This window comes from Acipenser ruthenus, chromosome 18 (assembly GCF_902713425.1).
Source record: "Acipenser ruthenus chromosome 18, fAciRut3.2 maternal haplotype, whole genome shotgun sequence".
Classification (NCBI taxonomy): Eukaryota; Metazoa; Chordata; class Actinopteri; order Acipenseriformes; family Acipenseridae; genus Acipenser; species Acipenser ruthenus.
Window position 1 is genome coordinate 26,158,266 of NC_081206.1, and position 20,241 is coordinate 26,178,506.

At 37.8% G+C, this 20,241-nt stretch overlaps 1 protein-coding gene across 9 annotated transcripts in view; it reads left to right on the plus strand.

The window, feature by feature from the left end:
* The window catches only part of LOC117423577 (forkhead box protein N3-like), a 73,895-nt gene extending 54,281 nt beyond the window's left edge, over positions 1 to 19,614 (plus strand). For 7 of the 9 annotated variants that reach the window (XM_034039651.3, XM_058991714.1, XM_034039614.3 and 4 more), the window contains 3 exons: positions 11,761 to 11,823; positions 12,813 to 12,921; positions 15,494 to 19,614. In XM_034039651.3, the coding sequence (XP_033895542.2) occupies positions 11,761 to 11,823; positions 12,813 to 12,921; positions 15,494 to 16,040 (719 nt within the window). In that variant the 3' untranslated portion in view covers positions 16,041 to 19,614. The remainder of the gene's footprint in view (positions 1 to 11,760; positions 11,824 to 12,812; positions 12,922 to 15,493) is intronic. The other 2 variants (XM_058991715.1, XM_058991716.1) reach the window with 1 other exon arrangement.
* Positions 19,615 to 20,241: the final 627 nt, after the last annotated feature.

Here is a 20,241-nt window from a genome sequence, read left to right on the forward strand (position 1 = left end):
AACGTGCATTTACAATGTATTGTTCTTTTTCTGCAATCTCCTTCTCTGTGTAATGCCTTTTTGGAGGCACACCATAAACAAGTTACTGGAATGTAATTCCTTTGCATGTGAGTGGATCATAGAGATCTATCAGTTTTAGGGGTGATGGCCCCAGGTGAAGAGTAACGTCAGGTTGTACAGGTACATCATTCGTTATCAACCAGTGTGCTGTTTAGAGCTCTCTGACTACAGGGGTATCAGCAGTTCACAGAAAACCGCTCAAATTGAAGGGGGTGGACATCATTTTTGTCTATGAATTCAGAGGTTTCGCAGGTTTCTTTTTATGAAATATTGTTAAATATTGATTACCCCTAATAAAGCATTTTTGTTTTGAGTTCTATCCAGTGGATACTTTTTTTTGTGTTTCTTCATCTGTAAAGCACGTCCCCAGTGTGACATGTACACGTTCTGACAGCAGCTCTGAATTGATCACTGTAGTAAAGTAATCCCCTTGCAATAGTGTCTAAAAAATGTCTGTGTGTAAATATTACAGAGCACTAAATTAAGGTTCTCATATACAAGATATTGATATTGGTTGGCTGGGCTGGCTTTAATTCTATCTAATGTTGATATTCATCATATAGTAATATTTGTTCTGAGCTTGATTTCCAAATCCAATATATGCATTATAGTTCTTCAGGTAATAACATTAAGCGAAATGTATGGGATATATTTGTAGAACAGCAGGTTCCGGGATTATTAAGTGGTAGGAATTTGTCATCCTTGCATCCTTTTTTGCATGTGATGAAATTCAAAATTGGCTGACTAAAGAGATAAACAGTCCCTGCTTGCATTAACCAAGCAAACAAGCAATGTTCCCTTTGAAACTACTTGCTCTGAATATGAATTATTTTACATTTTTATAAAGATGTATATTGAGATTATGTAGGGAGATGCACTTCTCAAAAGTGAAATTAAATGCTGCCTTCACACCAAATACACTTGCAATCCAGAGGCTGTCAATTCAGTATTCATTCTTGTAGGAGTTAATCTTTTTTCTCAACCCTCTTCAAGGCACAAGTCATTTTATTCTCTTCACAGACATTCAGAATAATTGTACTGTGCAGTGGAAACTGTATTAAAAGTAAGAGGTGCTTTGAGGAACTTGCTCATTCTCAACAATGAGGAATGCTGGTACATTGAACCCCCAGCACCCCAATTCAATTAAAGCAAATGCAAACATATGGACTTGCTTAATAATAATGTGGAACCAGGAGATTTCCCCTCTTGTATTCATTAAACTAACCGGCACAAAACCAGTCCCTGATTCACCAGAGGGTCAAGACAAATAAAATGAACACCTTGATTTATTTATTTTTAACTAATCAGATGTGGGCCTTCTTAAATCCAGTGTTTCCTATTTACTGTTCATGGTAAGCAATGCGTATATATATATATATATATATATATATATATATATATATATATATATATATATATATAATATATATATATATAATATATATATTTTTTTTTTTTTTTTTTTTTAAACCAAAAAAATTGCAACTGCAGCAGTGTTTTCCTTTGAAACAGATGAAACTCTGCTCGGCTGGCTAGTTTTATGACATCGTTTTCTCTAGGAGGCCATTCAGTTATGGAAAATAATGTTGCTTTTGAGCACCACACATGTAGGGATACATTTCTTTATGCTCTATTTACACTACCTGGAGCAATACTGAAGAAATGCTTCTAAGGATTATAGTAGTATACTCAAAGTAAACTAAATCAAGATGTAATTACATCAAACCAACTTCCAACTTCTACTGTGTGTGTGCCATTCATTTGAGCTTATTTCACTGTCAAACTAGTCACCAACTTAAATGGCTTTTAATTGGATTTGCAAGAAGCATTTTTGGGGGTAAATATAAAAATAAAACATGCTGGCTGTAGCAAAACAAGATTTCCATTACACGAGAGTAGATGTTAAAACTTCATGCTGATTTGAACTCGGCTCTCGCCAAGATAAGCACCAACTAAGACGTAGCTTTACAGTAAACTAATGTGATCCATATGTGTCTCCATCCATTTACGTTTCCTTCCATATGATGATGTAGATATCCTTCTGTCTGGTGTTAATGGCTGAAGTGTAATGCTGGCTCCAGGGATCAGCTTATTTTGCCTCCCTGGCGCATCAGCACACACAACGGCTGCGATGCTGGCTCCGGGGATCAACCAAAGTGCGGCCTCCCCAGCGCATCAGCATGACAACCGTCTGGATTGAGCTAAGTAGGGTACATCTCTGGGGTTTTCAAGTGGGCACCTTCCATCCTCAGTGTTTCGTCGACTAGCCCACGACACCTCAAGAGGGCTCGACGGTGATTCTGGCGTCCCAGCATCACCCCCCTCCGTCCCCCACTCAACTCAGCCCAGCTTACTTACCTGTCCCCAGCCAGAATCTTTCCGTCTCAACCACAGCCAGTTGCTGCTCCTCTCTGCTGCTTCAGATAAGTTCTTCACTGTGCGACGCAACTCTTGGCCACTGAATCCGACGTCTCTGAGAAACCAGGTTGTAGAGTGTGCCACAAATCCTCGACAACCCACTTCCACTGGGTAAACCCGAACTCTCCATCCTCGCTGTTCCGCTTCAGTGGCTAGTTGAGCATACCGCAGTTTCTTCCTCTCATACGCCTCATCTACAGCATCCTCCCATGGCACTGTTAACTCTACCAGGTGAACAAGGCGTGCTGATCCAGACCACAAGACAATATCTGGTCGAAGGTTAGTGGTGGCAATCTCAGGTGGAAAAATAAGCCGTTGACCAACATCTGCCAGCATATTCCAGTCTCTAGCAGCTTCCAGTTGTCCTGGGCGAGGATTGGTTTTAACACCTTTTCTTGGTGGTTGCTCTCCTGGGCGGAGGAATGTTGTCTTTTGTGTGTAATGTTTTGATGGAACAGGTGGCAACTTATTGGTCATGTTACGCTTGTTTTCCAATGCTAAGGCCAAACATCGCAGCACCTGGTCATGGCGCCAAGTAAACCGTCCTTGGCTAAGAGCCACCTTACATCCTGTCAAAATGTGCCTTAATGTTGCAGGTGATGAACACAAAGGACATGAGGGATCCTCTCCTACCCAGAGGTTTAGGTTCTGTGGTGATGGGAGAACATCATATGTTGACCTGATGAGGAAACTGATCCTGCTCTGTTCCATTGACCATAGGTCTTGCCAGCCAATCTTGCGTTGTTCCACACTCTCCCATCTCATCCATTCTCCCTGTTTGGCCTGGGAAATGGCCTTTATACACCTCATCCTCTCCTCCTGCTTTTGCACCTCGTTGACTACCAGCTTCCTCCTTTGAGCTGGGGCCGCCTTGTGCCATGTAGGAGGAGTTGAACTGAAACCAAGACCCCCTCTTCCATGCTGAACTTGCCCCATGATATCACCAATTCGAAGGGCAGCCTTTGCATCTTCCACAGCTTTCTTTGCCGCCCACTTTCTTCCAGTTTTCAACACAGGTGCTGCCTCCCTTACGCATTTATCGCGTGACTCTACTAATGTCATTTCCAGTCTGACCTTGGCGCACTTAAACTCCTCAGTTAGAGCAGAGACTGGTAGCTGCAGTATTCCTTTACCATAAAGTCCCACTCTGCTGAGGCAGCGTGGAACTCCCAACCATTTCCTGATGTATGAACTGATTAAAGCTTCCAGCTTCTCTACTGTTGTCAAAGAAACCTCGTACACAGTCAGTGGCCACAGCAACCTCGGCAGTAGACCAAACTGAAAGCACCAGAGTTTTAGTTTACCTGGTAGAGCGCAGCTGTCTATGCTCTTCAACCCTTCCACTGCTTGTTGTCTAACTTCTCCCACACGAACTGTGTCCTTTAGATCCCCGTCGTACCATCTCCCAAGACTCTTCACTGGCTTCTCAGACACTGTTGGTATTGCCTCACCATTAATGAAGAATGTTTTATCTACTACTTTGCCTTTAATTATAGAGATGCTCCTTGATTTAGTGGGCTTGAATTGCATTCGTGCCCATTCAATGTTATTGGTTAATTTGCCCAATAATCGATTAGTGCAGGCTACTGTTGTAGTCATGGTTGTCATGTCATCCATGTATGCTCGAATTGGTGGTAGTCGCATTCCAGAAGCCAAGCGCTCTCCTCCTACTACCCATTTTGATGCCCTAATGATTACTTCCATTGCCATGGTAAAAGCCAGTGGAGAAATGGTGCATCCTGCCATTATTCCAACCTCTAGGCATTGCCATGTAGTGCTGAATTCTGAAGTTGAAAAACTGAATTGCAAATCTCCAAAATAGGCTTTCACTAAATTTGTTATTGTCATCGGTACACTGAAAAAATCAAATGCTGCCCAAAGTAGTTCATGTGGCACTGAACCATATGCATTAGCCAAATCCAGGAATGTCACATGGAGCTCCTTCCTCTCCTTTTTAGCTGATTGAATTTGTTGCCAGATCACATTGATGTGTTCTAAGCAACCTGGGAAACCTGGAATGCCCGCTTTTTGTATTGAAGTGTCAATGAAGCAGTTCTTTAATAGGTAAGCTGACAATCTCTGAGCAATAATGCTGAAGAAAATCTTGCCTTCTACGTTTAATAGGGAAATGGGACGAAACTGACTGATGCTTGTAGAATCTTTTTCTTTAGGTATAAAGACTCCACCTGCTCGGCGCCATGCTCTTGGTACAACCTGTTTTTCCCATGCCACTTTCATCAATTTCCACAGAATTCGTAGAACTCCTGAAGCACTCTTGTACACTCTGTACGGAACTCCATTAGGCCCTGGAGATGATGAAGCCCTTGCTTTTTTCACAGCTTGCTCTATTTCTTTCCACTTAGGTGCACAGTCCTCCATTTGGTATTCTGGTGGATTGATAGGTGGGATGTCTGACGGAACTGACATAGGCTCCTGCCTTTTTGAATCTGTATGTGTTTCCTCCAAATATCTCTCCAGCTCAACCTTAGATGCTTTTAGTGTGCCATTCTTCTCACTGGTGAATAACTTCTTTACAAATTTGAATGGGTCTTTATAAAAGTTAGCTCTCGCACGCTCCTTCTTTTTGTAGCGTTTCCGTAGGCGCTCAGCTCTGCGCAATGTTGCAAGCTTATCTTTTATGACCCTTTGTAAGAGATTGAGTCCCTCCTTCTGACTTTGTTCTGCTCTTCTCCATTGGTTCCTCAGCTGTCTCCTTTCTCTAACTAAGCGTTCAATCTCCTGCTGCCGTCTAGACTTTCCAGGAATAGTTTGTACTTTTTCCTTCCTTTTTTCAACTCCAAACCTCTCACTTCCATATGCGTAGATGATGTCCCCAAATTTATCCAGCTTCTTTTCAACTGTTCCACTTAATCTTTCCAATGCGACGCAGAGATCTGTGTTTACTGTGTCCCATGCAGTTTTCTCACAAGCTCTTGGCCATTTAACTCCAGGCTTGTGCCCGTTGAGGTTCTTTTCTCTCTTATGCTGGTTTGTCTGACCGGGTTCACAAGGATCATTAGGTTCATCACTAACTGTGTCCATGCAAGTCCTCCTCACATCTATGACAGGGGTGCTGATATCCTGCGAACTGTGGTTTGCTTCCTGTCGCTGGATTTCATTCGACTGACTTGACTGACTTCGTAAGAAGTACTGATCAATGCGAGGCCCTTGTCCCTTCTCCCTCAAGCATTTCATTCTCCCTTGATGAATCTTCAAACCCCTGACCGTTGTCGCCTTGCTCCAGCCGCAGACACAAACCTGGAGTTCCATGTCTTTGTTAACTGCAGATCTTGAACTAGTCTTTTGTGAAGTACTCTCCATACTCATATCCGTTTCCGTTCCTAAGTCGTTAACCGTGTTGTCCAACGTTGAGTCATCTTCCGCCCCCGCTCTCGCAGACTCTAGGGGTATTTTTCTCTTTAATTTCTTAGAAGCCTTGGGCGGGTGTCTCCAGCATCCTGTAAACACAGAGCTGGATACTGCCGACAAGGGTAGCTAACCCTTACCAGCCCCAATGGGGTCTCTTTCCTCCTGTCAGCTGTCTCTCCAGGCTGTCACAAGGTCTTTCCCTTGTTGCCAGCTGCACTATTCACAGCAGTCACTGGACGTATCCAGATCTTCATGATTTCCATTACACGAGAGTAGATGTTAAAACTTCATGCTGATTTGAACTCGGCTCTCGCCAAGATAAGCACCAACTAAGACGTAGCTTTACAGTAAACTAATGTGATCCATATGTGTCTCCATCCATTTACGTTTCCTTCCATATGATGATGTAGATATCCTTCTGTCTGGTGTTAATGGCTGAAGTGTAATGCTGGCTCCAGGGATCAGCTTATTTTGCCTCCCTGGCGCATCAGCACACACAACGGCTGCGATGCTGGCTCCGGGGATCAACCAAAGTGCGGCCTCCCCAGCGCATCAGCATGACAACCGTCTGGATTGAGCTAAGTAGGGTACATCTCTGGGGTTTTCAAGTGGGCACCTTCCATCCTCAGTGTTTCGTCGACTAGCCCACGACACCTCAAGAGGGCTCGACGGTGATTCTGGCGTCCCAGCATCACCCCCCTCCGTCCCCCACTCAACTCAGCCCAGCTTACTTACCTGTCCCCAGCCAGAATCTTTCCGTCTCAACCACAGCCAGTTGCTGCTCCTCTCTGCTGCTTCAGATAAGTTCTTCACTGTGCGACGCAACTCTTGGCCACTGAATCCGACGTCTCTGAGAAACCGGGTTGTAGAGTGTGCCACAAATCCTCGACAACCCACTTCCACTGGGTAAACCCGAACTCTCCATCCTCGCTGTTCCGCTTCAGTGGCTAGTTGAGCATACCGCAGTTTCTTCCTCTCATACGCCTCATCTACAGCATCCTCCCATGGCACTGTTAACTCTACCAGGTGAACAAGGCGTGCTGATCCAGATATAGCCCAAAGATCAAAAAACAAAACAAAAAGCTGTTTAACCAGTTTTTATGTTTTTTTTCCCATACTAGTTTTGTAACTATAACAACTGTCCTCCCCTTTCATGAACAACAGATACACGTTTATGTACTGAAGCAAAATATTTGGCCCAATGAAACATATTTAATCATTTTAAAAGGTGTGAAATAACAAAATGTCTAGTATGTTAGGACTTGGCTTTTGATGGTACTGTGGTGTGATTGTATTGCAGCCTAACAGCCTGCATGAAAGCAGCGTCATCTGAAAAAAGCATAATGTAATTTGCAATTACTGCAACACTCCAAATAATCTTGAACAGTTGTTAATTCCATACTGTGATTCTACAAGTGCTGTACCAGTAGCAACATGCACACTACCATGCACGAAAAGGAAAAAAAAAATACAAGAAAAGTGACCTGCTTTTATTCTTTTTGTAAAATGGTGATATTAAAATACTAGAAATGTTAACAGAAATTTCAAGATTTGAGCCTGAAGTCAAATTTGAATAGAACATGCCAAACAAGCCTAAAGAGAAGTAATACCATGTCTTCACAGTGTAACAAACAGTATAGAAATAAGCCAGCACTGAATACGTTAAGTAAATGCTTTATGGCTTCATCTACACAAAAGGTGTATTGAACAGAAATGGGGGTGGACATTAGAAATGGTACAGTAAATGGTGTCTTCCATTGGAAGATGGCTTTTGGTAAGTAATTGCTGCGGCTTTACTATTATAAATAAACAACTCTTCACTCAGTAAAGTCAACCATCCGTGTCATAGACTTGAATGTACAAATTGCACATCCTGAAGGTTTGTGTTTTATTGTGTGAATACAATGGCCAAGAGCCCTCGGAAAGTACCACTGTCAAAATACATTTGCTGTCAAGGAGCCCCTTTTTTAGTATGAGCACTTATCTTTGCTCTGTGCCAATAAATAGATGTTCCAAAGATGGAATATTTCTGTATTCAACCCCCACTACTTCATTCTTTTCGAGCAGCATTTCCATTATGAACTTTAATGCCCGGTTTGAAGGTTTGTGGGTTAAGTACAATTAAAGCTTGGTGTACTTCTGTTGTTGGTGTGTTATCTTTCTGGAACATGAGACTGTAAGTTATAAAAGTTTGATTGTAAATCATGGATATATTCATCCATGTTCCTGTAAGTACCCTACCTGCAGTTATGTTATACACCTAAAATACTGCAATAGTTAAATTACAGATATTTCTAATGAAGCATTAGTGTGTTCAGGAATAGTTGTTCCTTGCAGTTCTTGTGCATACTGTTAAAAATATCCTTCTGAACTGTTACCTACTGAGCAAGACATTCATTTTTTGTTTTGTTTTGTTTTTATAATACACACCAGTAGACTTGGTGTTGCAAAAAATGGCAAGTTAAAAAAAAAAAAAAAAAAAAAAAGTATTTTATATTCTTTAATAGCACAGAGAATTCTTCTAATCTGGACATTTTTCTTATAATTACATTGGTGATGTTCTTTTGGAAGTAAAATAATTCTTCTCTGATTTACACATTTGTTTTCATAATGTTTATGCTATGTTATTGACTTTCCTGGAAAGGAAATTTAAATAAATTTCTGCTAGAAAGGAAGAAAAAAATCTGGATGTAATATTCCATTTTTTTTTTTTTTTTAAACTATGCGATTGCTTACAGAACAAGGCTCCCATTAATACAGCAAAGTGCTGTTGTATTTCATGCCCCCTCCGGTCACAAACTTACTGTCGACTTGGTTACTTGTCCCATATTACATCTTATACTGAGAGGTTACTGTATTTAACTGTTAAGTGTGTACTATTACTCCTGGGGGGAAAAAAGAACAGATGAGCACGATTGAGGACACACACAAGGCAAAGCATCATGTTTCCGTCTGTAAGCAATACATCTGCTTCCTTAGTCTTGTATGATCTCCACATAGTGTTCATAAAAAGTGTGTATGTGTGATTGAAAGTTTACTCTTATATTTAATCCACTTTCATAGTGAATAAAACTGCTACAGTAATTTTTTTTTTAATGAATTTTGTTACATTCTCAAGTAAAAAAGGTATTTAAATTGACTGTGTAGGCCACCTCTTTGAAGCAAAATGTTCTATTTGGGGACAATGTATAGTAAACAATATTCACCAGGAGCATGGTCCAGATTACTTCCCATTTGAAGTAATGAAATCTCAAGCAGTTTTAGTCTGTTGTGAATTACTAATTCTAAAACCTGTGGGCTTTTGATTTTAAACTTTTATAGTTAGGTTTCCATTTTTGAAAACTTTATTTTCAGCAATCAAACAGGCTGTAACAAGACTATACAACACAAATCAGTGTGGAGCTCAAAAAAATAAATAAAGTGAAGCCTCGCCAATATGCCCTTGTACAGGAAGTCTGTAAAATCAACGTTTTAGCACATAATCGATATGTTTCCTTGGCAGACCAATACAAATCTTTGTCTTCAGTCTGTTATTTTTTTAACCCTCATTAGAGGAGAAGAGATTAGTTGAGAGAGAGTGAAAAGTTAAGTATTAAAAGCTGGTCCCAAGCAGAGTCCTGTTGTAAAGACTTTTGCTAGGGCCATCTGCCCTGATCTATTAATTCGCTTCAGAGGACTAGAAAAGCAGCCCATCCCAAGCTGCATAGAACATTACTTCCCGTGGAGATTGTACAACAGTCCTCCCATGGGCAATCTGAGGCCTTTGGCCAGCGTGTGTACAGATTGGAGGCAATCTGCAACAAACACAAAATGAAGATTATCGAGCTGTCTAGTGGGAGATCGGTTTTGGTGTCTCTTAAGGTGTCTCTTGTCAGGAGTCTGTAGCTTGCTCTCCTGAGAGCAGAGTGTTCTTTTAGTGTTTGACGCACAGAAAAAATTACAATCACAGACAGACCTGAAGTGAAAAAAAAATAAAAAATTGTATCACGTCAGACTGTTGTTTAAGCAAATGCGAGTTTTCTCTCTTGTTGGCCATCATACATAGAATGAAAATACATGTACAATCTTGTATTTGTTACTGCTTGTGGTCAGGGCTGCATGAAGCATCTCAAACCATGGGATTTAAAGCCCCACAACTGAAATGCTATATATTTTTTATGCAAAATAACTAAACCAAGTTGCAGTTATTTCCTTTTTTTTTTTTTTTTTTACAGGATAGGTCGATGCCCAATTCATATATATATATATATATATATATATATATATATATATATATATATAAAATAGGATTCTGTCATAAACATGGCGATTTTGTTTTCTATTTCTGTGTTCTTGGCAGAGACCCATAAAATTGTACACACCAACACGCAACCCACCTAAATGCATTTGACTACATATGCAAGAATAGTACTCTTTTGTAAAGCATCAGGAATGATATTTAATTTAGTTATGCAGTGTTATATTTGTAGCTCATTAGTGTTCCAGTAATATTTTGTGCATTTTCTTTAACAGCTTAATGTCAGTATTGGGTTGGCAGAGTATTCGTCGGAGAAGTGCCGAAAGCACAACAAAGAAGGTTCCATTTGTAATTTGCATTAAATTGATTCATTTCAGATGCATTTCAAATACTGACAAGAAAAGAAGCACATCATTAGTCATTCAGTTTACCAGCCCAGCAACGATAATCTACCAAAATGTGCGTGTTTCTGTCAGTTCAGATTGTACATTTCATCTGCTCGGTCATGGCACAGGCGTCTTCCTCTGTCATGCAGCGTCAGTTCACCTTTACAGAGTTTTGCCCTTGGGGTAGCTGGGACACTCTGCCAGGACAGATGTTCTTTTCAGCTCATTTAGCGGCTGTCACTGATTTGTGTACAGTCACCATGGAAGCAGAGGGTTTCCATGGCAACGATGCTGCTGCCTAATGGGCAAAAGTGAATATAAGTGCAAATGGATAATATTTTCCTTTTTGTAACCTACCATCTGTTTTAGATTAGTTGCCATCCTATGGAACACTGTTATATTAAGTCAATAAAGTGTCTTGAATGGGGTACAATAACAGGTGTTGGCACAATGTGTCGTCTATATCCATGGAAGACTGAGTTTTTTTCTTTTGTTTGCAGTTTAGTCTACATTGTCAGTGTCGTTTCTATGTTGTAAGCCCTCGTTAACAAAAGGAGATCAATGCACATGTCTTATTGTATGCCTGTATTCTGTTGGTGTTTTTCTAGCTTGTAATTATCTAGTTCCAATTAATTCAATTATACATAATTTATAAAACAATTCCAGGTTCTATATAAACATATATATATATATATATATGTGGCTTTGAATTTAATTTATTTGGTGTAAGTCCATATACAATATCATTAAAAATAAATAAATAAAACACTGATTAATCCTACAGACAAAAAGCAGTTCATACATAAAATAAATGAATAGTATGTTGACCTAATACCCAGGATAACCCAAAAGTCAACCATATGGACTTATTACCATTGGGGTCCTGTTAAGAATGAAAAGAGACGGCATAGTATTATGATTAGTATTATTGCAACATAACAAAAAAATGTACCATTGTAAAAATAGGTCACAGGCATTCAGAAAGACAGTGTTGCTAATGATAAACTCTTTTAAAATCATTATTGCCTCTAACTATAACCATTAGAAACTAATTACACAATTGAATTAAAATAACACTAGTGTTGTGATGTATATTTTATATACATTTTTAATCATTATTTTATTCATTTCAGATTAATTGGCATTTTAGATTTTATTTTCCCCCACACTGGCCCAATTAAATCTGAAGAAATGTCAAGAAAAACGATTATCGACAGAAAGAAAATCCAGAATCCAAGAGATAAACCTTTTTTTTTTTTTTTAAGTGGAATTTTCCTTTGCATTTCTTAGATCCTGACATTGATGCTGCCACTGCCATGATGCTTTTGAATACTCCAGACCTACCAGCTACTTGTGAGTATCATAGTGTTATCAGACTGGAGCTCGGAGGAAGATCCTGTAGTTACAGAGTAGCCCCACAGGTATCATTTTAAGTCGAGAAAGACCAAAACTCACAGTGTGTGAAAAAAAAGAATACAAGTCTTAATTCTCGGGTTAACTTTTTTCAATTAGTATCGTTCCACAGCGATCTAAATTGAAATATAAAATATTACAAATTGCTGCTTCACAGTTATTTTATTCAACACTAATATAATTAACAATATTTTACGAAAGCCTTCAAAAGGGCCCAGTAAAAATAACTTGGTAATCGTCCTTAGTAGTGTAAACGTCTTTATTTTTTTATTTTATTTTTTACTGCCACTTTTAACTGGATACTTAATAGGCAATGTAACAGAGTATTCAAAGGTACCTTGGTCATTTTGAAACGCAAAGAAGGTGACATCGAATTATTTGATAACTGTCTTTCTGGTTCTTTTTTTTCCCCCTAACCATCCAAGTATGGGAGCATGTGTCTGAGATATCCTGAAATAAAATGTGAACTTCTAGTTGCATTGCTTGTATGATGCAACAGTGTATGTGTCGAATTATTATTTTTTTTGTATATCAAAAAGTAAGGTTGACAGAAATGAAAGTTGTGTGTGTACCTCCGTTGCAACTTTAAAGTGAATCAAGAGCGCCCTGGTTATGTGCTTGGTCTACATGTGAGGGCCTAATACGCGCTATTTGAATGTACAGACTCTTTCTGGGATTTTACACATGGGTCATTCCAACTCAAGTGGACCAGATTCCACATGGCTGCTAGGCTGTTGTTGTAATTTGTTGAGAACACTATTGGGAGCTGTTTTTGTTTTATTCATTTATTTATTTCCATTTAAGATCAACATTTATAACTGTGTGTGTACTGGTTTTCTGCAAAAATATGTTTTTGGATTTAAAGCATCATAATTCTATAATTTAGATATTTATGCCACTCACCATGGGTCTCCATGTTGTTTTGTCAGTCCCTCAGGGAGTAATCCAGAATGGAGCTCGTATTCTGAGCCGAGGGATGTTTGCGGACATCAGACCACTGCCAATCAATCCTATAGGAAGCAGGGCAGCTGCAGTAAGGTAAGTGTAAAGACTTAAGTATAAAGACTCATGTATACTGAGATTTGCATCTGCTGTAGTGCCTCACTGTAGTACTGAATTTAAACTGTGGAAATACAAATGGTTGTCTTTAGACTAATGTTAGCATGATCGTTGAGGTTATACTGTATGTTTTACAATACAGAATCTTAAATTATGTGACAAGCATAGACATTAATTTGGCGCTTAGGTCTTCTATACCCACAATGAGCAGGTAGTGAACACAGTAGTATGTCGTAGGGAACGAAAGAAATCCAACAAATCTGGACGCTGTCGTGAGATGCAGGCTTCCCGTATGGGTGGGTTGATACCCATGGTTTTCCATCCTCTGCACACCCAAATTGTACCAAATTATTCTAGATCCAATCACTACTGAAAGTGGCTTTGTTGTGTGTAAACTGGCAACATGTAGGGGTGGGAACTTGAATCTCCAGCACCTATAATTGCAAATTCACATTCTCACAATAAAAGAGATGGCTGACATTGATTTAACTGATTGAATTTCATTGATCTTTGATAATAAAATAAATAGCTGATTCAATTGAAGTCATACTCGGAACGGAAGTGGGACTCAAAGGGAATCGTTATAGGTCTGAAAGTTTAACAAAAAAAGTTTACCATCATTGTGTGCAAGTTTTCCATTACTCTGATGCATTGCAATACTTTTTTTCTGTAGCTTGAACATGAAACAATTTTAAGAAACAGAATTACAAACGTTTTCATAAAGCTTTTGTAAGAAGCATGGTCCAGGGCTTATAAACATACATGCATACCTGTATAACAGACAGATGTTGCTATTAAATGACAGACTTAACATACAATGTTTTTTATTATTGTACATATAATGCTGATGACCTGAGTTACCATTATACATTTTCTTTATATTTATTTGGCTAGGCTTCCATAAGAACACTAACAGATATGTACAGTACTATGATAAAAGTTTCTATTCACATGCACACAGTATAGTTTATTACACTTTACAGTTCTAACTGTTTACTTAAAAGGTTTTTTTATCCTTCAAGATCTTCAATGCTTTTAAAGCCATGAACTACACAAACTGGGGTCCACCTTCAGAAACTTGAACTTCAATTTGCTGTTCTTCATAAAGATGAAAGTTGTCAGATGCGTTTGTGTTTGAATGCTAAGGGGTATACCATTATTTTAATTTTCAGAAGACCAATAAGAGACTAAATAATACATCTAAGTAAACAAAAGCAAACAAAGCATTAGTACAGCATCAACATTTACTGTAACTGACTTTTTTATTTTTATTAAAAACTAGAAACTTAAAACAAGGAAATAACTTAAACTAGCATGTCATATACTAGCTGTTAATACAGGGCACTTACAGTGTGTTTGGTCACAACAGTCTCCCTTGCTAGTTAGACCTCCTTGTCTTATACTGTTACTGCTCTTATACTCAGTGCTAGTTATTACATGTATATAACCATGCTGTTCAAACTTGCAAACATAGCCCAAGGGACTTCAGAACTACCAGGCTTCTGTGTTTATTATTCATTTTCTGCCCCAGTGCAGTGTAGTACAGCTACTGAATGCTGCTATGTGAACAAATGTGAGCCAAGAAATAATAACCTTAATGATAACAGCTGAGTCAAATAGAGTAAGTATGCTACTAAATGCACTCTTCAGCTCATGTGAATCCCTTATAGATATTTTCATTTTGTCTAAATGAGTTTTTATTAAAACAGTTTTGAATGAATTCTTACTAATAAAGTTTCTGTTTAAATTTGGTGAGGGGTCTAAAATTTATCATTTCTCTGTATAGTGTAACACAAGATCTTCCATTTTGTTCAGGCCCAGTGTTCTAACATATTGGATATTATTGCAATAATTTATAACTAGTTCCAGCCAATTGGCTTCTCCTGCTAAGCATTTAGCATCCTCTAATGACAGCCCCTGTAGTGGTAATACAACTCAAAGTACATGTGCCTTGTTCACGCAAAAGTGAATGACACTAGTACATTTAGACATCAATAATTAAATCAGATTGTCTTTGCATGCTGTGCCTTGGGTATAGTTTATGAGTCATACATGCAGAAATTAGACAGAATGGAAAAGACTTTCAGTTATTTATTTATTTCGTTTTAGCCCAAGCATAGTAGTCAGTTACAAATTTACAAAAAATCTTAACTTTGCATCTTAATAAAGGTGATATTGATTAGCAAAACCGGTTTTGTTGTTTTTGATTTTTATGTCTCTTGTTGATGTCAAATTTTCAGTATACAGTTCTAGACTGCACCTGTTAGTGCAGTATAAAATGTATTTTCCATTAAAACATTCAAAATAATGCATTATTTATAATAGCTATTTCTTGCTCTACAGTGTTCCATTCCAGTGTGAGCAAAGTCTTTGGCAGTAGACCTGTTCCATTTTGCCTATTCCACAGTTAAGCAAGTACAGTGGTGTTGGTTGATGTACAGTACATAAGAAATGTAGATTTCTGAAAAATGGCACACATTTATATGAATGTAAAAATGGTGTTTAGATTTTAAATCGATTGTGCTTGTTTTTGTTCTTTTTCTTTCTAAAGGAATGTACTTGCTAACTGCCGGATGCGAAGCGACAGTGAGCCGTCCTGTGGTACCCCTGTTGTAAGCAGTGACCCTAAAGAGGATCACAACTACAGCAGCGCCAATTCTTCCAATCACAGAAGCACCTCTCCCACCAGCAACTCAACCTCATCTACAGACGACCATTACGATTTCGCTGCGAAGGGCAGCCGTGATGGCAGTGAAGTTAGTGAGGGTAGTTTCCAAAGCAATGAAAGCCACAGCGAAACTGAGGAAGAGGACAAAAAAATGATTAAAAAGGAGACCAAGGATTCTCTTGCTGACAGCGGTTGTTTGGCACCGCACAAGAAAAGGCAACATTTGACAAAAGCTAAACAAAAGGTTTCCAGTGATACTCTGCCTTTAAAAAAGAGGCGCACGGAGAAACCACCCGAGAGCGATGACGAGGAGATGAAAGAAGCAGCCGGCTCCCTCCTTCACCTGGCAGGGATTCGCGCCTGTTTAAATAATATCACCAATAGGACGGCAAAGGGGCAAAAAGAGCAAAAAGATTCTATGAAAAATTAGGACTGAGACATCAGTTTTAATGGAATTTACTATTTTTTTTTCAGGACATCAGGTGAATTCTAATGATTTGTGGCAATATCAAACAATCACTTTGTTTTCCTATATTTTTAGATCCTTTTTGTTTTGTTTTGTTTGTTTGTTTGTTTGTTTGTTTCGTTTAAAGGAGCTTAAAGCCATAGCAAAACTTTTACTGATGCTCAGCTAATTTAGAAACAGACTTTTGTCGACCTGAAAATGAGAAAATGAATTGGCCATATTAGTGGGACACAAATGATTCTATGAGGGACACAAAACAAAATTGAAATTTACGATCTTGATTAAAGTAAAAAACAAAAGTGATTAGCAATCCCTCTAATTCAGCAAAGTAAAGTTTTTGCTGTTATCTGGACGTTTAGCTGTATCAGTGTGTACGTGTTGGAAGGAGACAGTGATACATGATTTGTCGTGTTGTGGATATTTCTATTATGAAATGCATGCAAAAATAAGCAGCACTATGCCCAGTGTCTTTATCTGTGGCATATGGACAAGAAACAGTAGTTCCAAATTATTTTTTTTTAAGTTCTTGGTTAGCCAACAATGACAACTGCACTTAATTTACTACTGTGTTGTCACTGTGGCTGTTCTTATAAAGACTGCTTTTATGGCCAACAAAACTGTGTCACATCAGAAAGATATCGAAATGGAAAGAAAGAATTGGATACAGATGACTGGAATTGTTTTCATCCACAGAATTCAGTCTTCTATAAATATATAGAACATCACTTAAAAGCCATAAGCTTGAGGTTTCAGAGCAGTGTGCAAAAATATAAAATGTCTTCTAAACTGCCTATGTAAAGAAAAAGAAAAAAAAACAATTAAGGACAAAGTTGTAATCTAGTGATTTATAAGAGAATAGTGATACATTAATGGGGATCAGTAAGAGTAATATGGGATGATAGAAGCTACAAGCCCTGCCGTTAGTATTATACCGGCAAAAATATTTCAACTGACTGGATTTTTTTTTCTATTTTTTTTTTTTTTACTGCCCACTCAATGGTCTAAGCAATTTCATCCAGTCAGGATAATACTGTATAAAGGTTACAATATTTTTATTTCTGAATTTAGCCAATGTAGCCAGCAGGATTTTGCAAACCGTGTTGCATGGGTTCTATAAATGAAAAGAAACCTTTTTTTATTCAAAGTTCATGTAAGGTAAATAATGTATTTAGCATGGAGCATGAATTATTTTCATATAAATATAGAAGATAGAGAAAAAGGTGATGCCTCTAATTTTTAAGCTAGTTTTTGTTTTATTTTATTTTTTTTGAAGCAGGATTTTAGTTAAACCTTCAGGGACATACACTGACTGTTGGGAACTTACTCTGCAATATGAAGACTTCACATTTTGGGTAGGGCTAGGATGGTTGAATATACTGCCTTGTCTGCACATTCACCCTACTTCTGCTTTTAAAGTGAACATGTCTAGGGTTTATGATCTTTATATGTTTTTGCTCGCATATTTAAGGAGAAGTTAGTAGTGAGTGTAAATCCCTAGTAACACGTGTGTCTGTGTTTTATTTCCCAGCATTTGAAAGTCCACAAATGTTTCAGAAAATCACTTTGACCACTGCCACGTAGAATCTGTGTTTTACACGATGTTCTGTTGTTTCCACTGTTGTTCTTTTATTGCTTCATTCATCATGAAATATCATTCTAGCGCTGTTCCCAGGTTAACAGTTAACGTCAGTATTACTTCCTGTTGACCAGTCACAAAAACTCTTCCTGAATACACACATTGGTTAATACCACCAGTTATTGGACTGCATTACACTAACAATCCAGTACTTTGACAATTTCAGTGCCAAAACCTGTTGGTTTGATCAATCACATTCATATCCCAGCTGTACTTTTTATTGTTAAATATCCATATATTAAGTGATACAACCCTAGCAGCCCCACATTATGATGTCTCTATAGGTTATAAAACAGTCCAAAATAGTCATGTAAATGTAATCCTTTTCTATTTCAGTAATCATGGCAGTAATAATTACACTCCAACTAGATTTGATCTATTAAATGATTACACTTTGGACAATTGCAACGAACTGGAGAATGTAGTCCTTAGTTCTGTACTAAATAGCTAGTATGGCACTATCTGCAGATCATCTCCAGCTTTATACTATCTTAGCACCAATTGCAATGAAAAAATATAGGGAACAAAGTTTGGGATCAGCTGATCCTCAACTTTTAGTACAGACCACAAGGATAAACTGTTCATTTCTTCTTAGTGTATGGAAATTGGCAGTGAGTGAGGGGAGGTCTGGGGAATAAGGGGAGTACTGCATTCTTGTACTGCATATTCCAATTATAATTCTAAAGCTCTATTGTATTCGGTGTTTTCTTACATTTTTATTCATTCTGTATTTGTGTATAATTATAATACACCTGTGAAAAGAAATAGGCACAGTTTAAAGAATGTTTGAAAACTAAGACAGGTTTAAAAGATGAAAGCAGGCAGGTGTTTTGCAAAAATAATTTTATTATGCATAACCTTTTAATCAAGTAACATGTTTTTAAAATACCAGCAGTTCAAGTGGACACAATTATTTTTTTTACACAATCTTTAAAGGGCAGGCAATTGAACATATTAAAATGTACCTGCAGACAGTGTCTGGAAGCGCTCGATTTTGTTGCAATTGAAACTGTCCTGCTGTCTATCGTTAGTACTGTCCATCCAAACTAACCACAAGATCATCTGCAGGTAGTACGCTACTTTTAGTTTGTTGCAATTAACCACTTGTGTCTGGCATGAGTCAACAAATGACAGATTTCCCAGCATAGGTACGGTAATTTAAAATTGGTCATTTCATGGGTTACCTCTTTCTTAGTGTTCGTATAGTGTTGTGCACTGTGTTCACTGAGAACTGTTCTTAACTGGGAAATCTTTTCAAATTCAAGGAGTGTATACATGTAAAATAAAATCAACTGTTTAGTCACTGTTGAATAAATAAGGCTATCTGTGTGATTAATGAAAATAATGATTGTGCAAACAAATCTGTGGCAACACAGTATCAAATGACTTAGCTGCCCGTAAGAATCTGGTCAAAAATGACTGCCTTTGTGTTAAGAAATCAGATGATGTTACTCACACTCACTACAAAACTTGCCCTTTAGCTTCATGTTGTAGTAATGATTTGAAATGGGAAAGAAATACAATGTTTATACTAGCCAAGCAAATAATAGTGATAAAATGCACATTTTTTTTTTTTTTTTGTAAACTGCCATTTTGTTTATTATATGAAAGGAGCGTTGAGAAATAAAAAAAAGTCGTAGTTATTTTTGTTTTGTTCTGCAGGCATGTGCACTCAGCCAATCTGTATGAAATACGGAAATGCTAATATGGAGGCATAGTTGCGTTCTATATTTCTTTGATGTGTAATCATATTGCCAAAGACAAACTGTTTCATCAATTATTGTAAATATCACTTTGTCCGTTACTATGACAAAACCTTTTTTTTTCTGAAACCTACCATAAAGTTTCTGTGATGTATTGTCTTCCAGTTGCAATAATAAATAAGAGTTGCATCAGTCGAAACACACTTTATTTATTATTATTTTTTACTTCCACTGCCTGAATAAAGTGGTGATTTAAAGACAAAAATCAGTGCATGGAGTCTATTCAACTAGTCTAAACAATGACAGATCTTTATACAATCAGCATTCAAATTAATAAAAAATAATACAACACTCCCAGAATGTGTACGTGGTGTTACAGAAAGAAATGCACGAAAGAAGTGGTCACACTGTTTGAGGTGTCGGTTATCATGAAACAATCCTTTTTGATGGTGATATTATTAATGGTTTAGATCAATTGAATAATTGAACATATTGATAGTACAGTACTGTAATGCAATGCACATTAGAACCCATCCAACAATCTGGAAGCTCCACACAGTAGATATTACAGAACATTGATGGTATATCTTAAAAAAAGAAAGAAAAAAAGATAGTTAAACCATAAGGAAGCAAAACATTGAAATGTAAAAAATTAATAAACCTGTTAGATCTTTTAAATGTTTAAATCTAACAATACTTTTTCAGGTTATTTTAAAATATGAATGTGTCATGGATCAAAGGTTGTTTCAGTGTAGATTAGGTGGTCAGCCAGGAAGCTTCTCAATACACCTTGTTGGCATCACTTTCATAATTTATAGTTGCCATT